Raw genomic sequence first — 3,248 nt, 5'->3', positions numbered from 1 at the left:
CGTGTGCGTGTGCGTGTGCGTGTGCGTGTGTGCCATTAGTCATGTTTCTTCCAGAATGTGATCACTTCCTCCTTGCGGTTGGAAATTGGAAGGCGCCACTTGGACTTTTCTTTATATAATAAAGGAAAACCCTCGGAATACTGACAGATGTTACATAAGATATTTTGAGCTAAAACGTTTTTCCTTTTTGAGGACTAAGATCATTGGTGAAAGAAGTATTCAGATCCTTTATTTTGGTAGCACAACTAGAACTTATCACAATGGAAAAATACTAATTTACAGGCATTTCTAGTCTAAATGACTCCAACAGCTACAGAATGGTTAAGACAGCAAAATGCACTCAAGTGGTGAAAGTACTCATTATAATATTGGATTATTATTATTGTTTCATTAAGGTTTGATCAGCACTTTAGAGTCAGGTGAACTCAACTTGATTGTGTGTTGCTTAAAAGTAAGTTAATTACCTGTTTTGATCAACAAAAACATATTTCAGACACAACCCTTTGAGTGATGTGTTTGGTTTATGAGCTTTTATGTATGCTGCTCCCTTAGCTCCACCTCCATTTTATTTATTGCCACAGTCAATCCTAATATGTGGAATTTGCCTTGATGAATGGTGAAAACCAAAACAAACAGACATATAAAAAATGAATATGAAAGGAATACAGAAAACAAATCTATCAGCCTGACCTTAACATCCTACTGAAATTCACCTGCTGCAGCATAACCTTCATGCTGCTCTGTAAATCACTTGTCATGTGTCCTCCTTTGAGAAATAAATCAGAACTCAAAAGGGTTTCAGACATGGACGCCAGCCCAAAACAATATATTGTATTGTTTTATATTCATAGGCTACATTTAAAAAAACAAAAAATAAGTCTTTGTCCCTTGGGACCTTCATTAAGACTATCTCAAGCAACAAACATTCTGTGTCCCCAGGTGGGGACAATAGACCAATCATCAACATCCCAATTCAATTGCAATACTTGTGTATTCTTATTTAATAAGTGGGATGTTGATTGCCTTACGTATGAGTGTCAAATGCCGCACAGGTGACACGTGTGTTGATTGAGAGATACTGACAATGATAAGTGTTTGTCTGTTGCCAGGGATTCATGATGAAGGTCTGGAGGAACTGAAATAATAATCGCTTGATGATTAAAAATGAAAGTGAAGCGGTGGCCCCCAATACGTGCCTTTGTTACTGGAGCACCCCCTGCATTGGTGGATGTGGTCGTCGGATTCAGGAACAGAAAGAAAGGACTCTGCACTCAGCGCAGACAATGATTCCACTCAAGAAGTTCCACAGACAGATGGACAGACAGAGAGACAGAGAGACAGACAGACAGAGAGACAGACAGACAGACAGACTGACAGACAGACAGACAGACAGACAGACAGACAGAGAGACAGACAGACAGACAGAGAGACGGACAGCAGACAGAGAGACAGACAGAGAGAGAGACAGACACGACAGACAGACAGACAGACAGACAGGAGCAGACAGCAGACAAAACAGGCAGACAGAGAGACAGACGCAGGCAGACAGACAGAGAGACAGACAGACAGGCAGGCAGACAGACACGACAGACAGACAGGCAGACAGACAGACAGACAAGACAGACAGACAGACAGACAGACAGACCGCAGACAAACACGCAGGCAGACAGAACAGACGCAGGCAGACAGACAGAGAGACCGACAGACGGCAGCAGACACAGACAGGCAGGCAACAGAGAACACGACCAGACAGACAGGCAGACAGGAGAGACAAACAGGCAGGCAACAGAGAGACAGACAGACAGCAGACACGGCAGACAGAGAGAACAGACGCAGGCAGACAGAGAGACAGACAGAACAGGCAGACGACAGGCAGACAGACAGACAGACAGACAGGCAGACAGAGAGACAGACAGACAGGCAGACAGACAGACATGAATAGTTTTTTGGTACGGACTTGCAAACATCATCTCTTGTAAATCTTCTTTCATAACCCTTGTGTTGTCCTCCTGGGTCAAAATGAACACTTTTTTAGAAACAGTTTGACGATTTCTTTGCTTTTTCCAATGTTTCGCGAGCTTTTTCCAACAATTTTTGTGTCCTATTTGGAGTTTTTTTCCACTTTAATCCCATAACCACCAGTATAAACACTACTAACACTAACTCATTACCAGTATAGTTTTACACAGATTTTTGAAATTCAAGGGCAACAGACCTCATATTTCATTTATTGATATTTATCATATTTTCTAGAAAACAAGCTGAAATAATGAACCATTTTGACTAATAGAGGAACAGATATTGATGCATAATCACAGATATGTCAAAGTTTAGTCAGGGTTATGCTATAAAATTGAACGAAACAGCCATAATCAATGAAATTAGAACTCTGATCCTAAATTTTACTAAAAAAAAGCATCCATTTTATTTTTGGGTAATTTGGTTATAAAAAATGCATAGTTCTGAAACTTTAAAAGCAGAAGGGTTACAAGTAGGAGACAAGACTTGGTTATTGTAAAGTATATTGGCAATAACCACTGAATGAAGGAAAGGGAAAGAATAAAGGGAACTCCTGGCTTGATTATCTGTTTGGAAACTCCATAATTCCACATTTTTAGAGTTTCACATCCACAGGAAGGGTTCGTGGTTCTGTGGTGACTCATCAGTGACCAGAAGCCAGTCAGGGAAACGTGTGTTTGTTATGATCACGTGTATTAAAGAACAAAAAAGGGAAAGGGGGGGGGGCTGATTTCAGTACTAACAGCTTCTGTTCTTGTCAGTCCACGCTTCATCTTCCCAGCTGTGAACATGCTGCTGCTCCTGCTGCTGCTCTCATCAGTGAGTTCCATCTTGATATGCTATTGGAAAACTTTAGACAAATAAGAAGATATGTAGCACTTTATGACTTTATGCAGAGGCTTTTTTCTTCTTATTTAGTTTTCTTTGTGAGTGCAGTCTCCAGTGTGGTTTGATTTTAGTGGGACAATGTGAGTTAATAGAGTGATTGTGCGTCTTGCAGCTGTAGAGTATAACAGGGAAGACTAACCTCCACTCTGACACTTTACTGGACCTGACTGACGATGCACATTTTCCTCTGAGGATTACATTACAGCGTTAAAGTGCTCAAATTATTCTCATTTCATGTTCACAATTGCATTTAGAGGTTGTACCAGAATATGTTAACATGGTTTAATTTTCTAAAAACACCATATTTTTGTTGTACTGCGCATTGCTGCAGCTCCTCTTTT

At 40.5% G+C, this 3,248-nt stretch overlaps 1 protein-coding gene across 1 annotated transcript in view; it reads left to right on the top strand.

The window, feature by feature from the left end:
* Positions 1 to 2,736: 2,736 nt before the first annotated feature.
* The window catches only part of LOC116694488 (olfactomedin-4-like), a 3,895-nt gene continuing 3,383 nt past the window's right edge, over positions 2,737 to 3,248 (top strand). The window contains exon 1 of the mRNA XM_032524208.1: positions 2,737 to 2,838. Coding sequence (XP_032380099.1) covers positions 2,809 to 2,838 — 30 coding nt within the window. The 5' untranslated portion in view covers positions 2,737 to 2,808. The remainder of the gene's footprint in view (positions 2,839 to 3,248) is intronic.

Source organism: Etheostoma spectabile, chromosome 8, assembly GCF_008692095.1.
Source record: "Etheostoma spectabile isolate EspeVRDwgs_2016 chromosome 8, UIUC_Espe_1.0, whole genome shotgun sequence".
Taxonomy (NCBI): Eukaryota; Metazoa; Chordata; class Actinopteri; order Perciformes; family Percidae; genus Etheostoma; species Etheostoma spectabile.
Note: the sequence above shows the minus strand (reverse complement) of the source record. Positions and strands in the feature narration are given on the sequence as shown.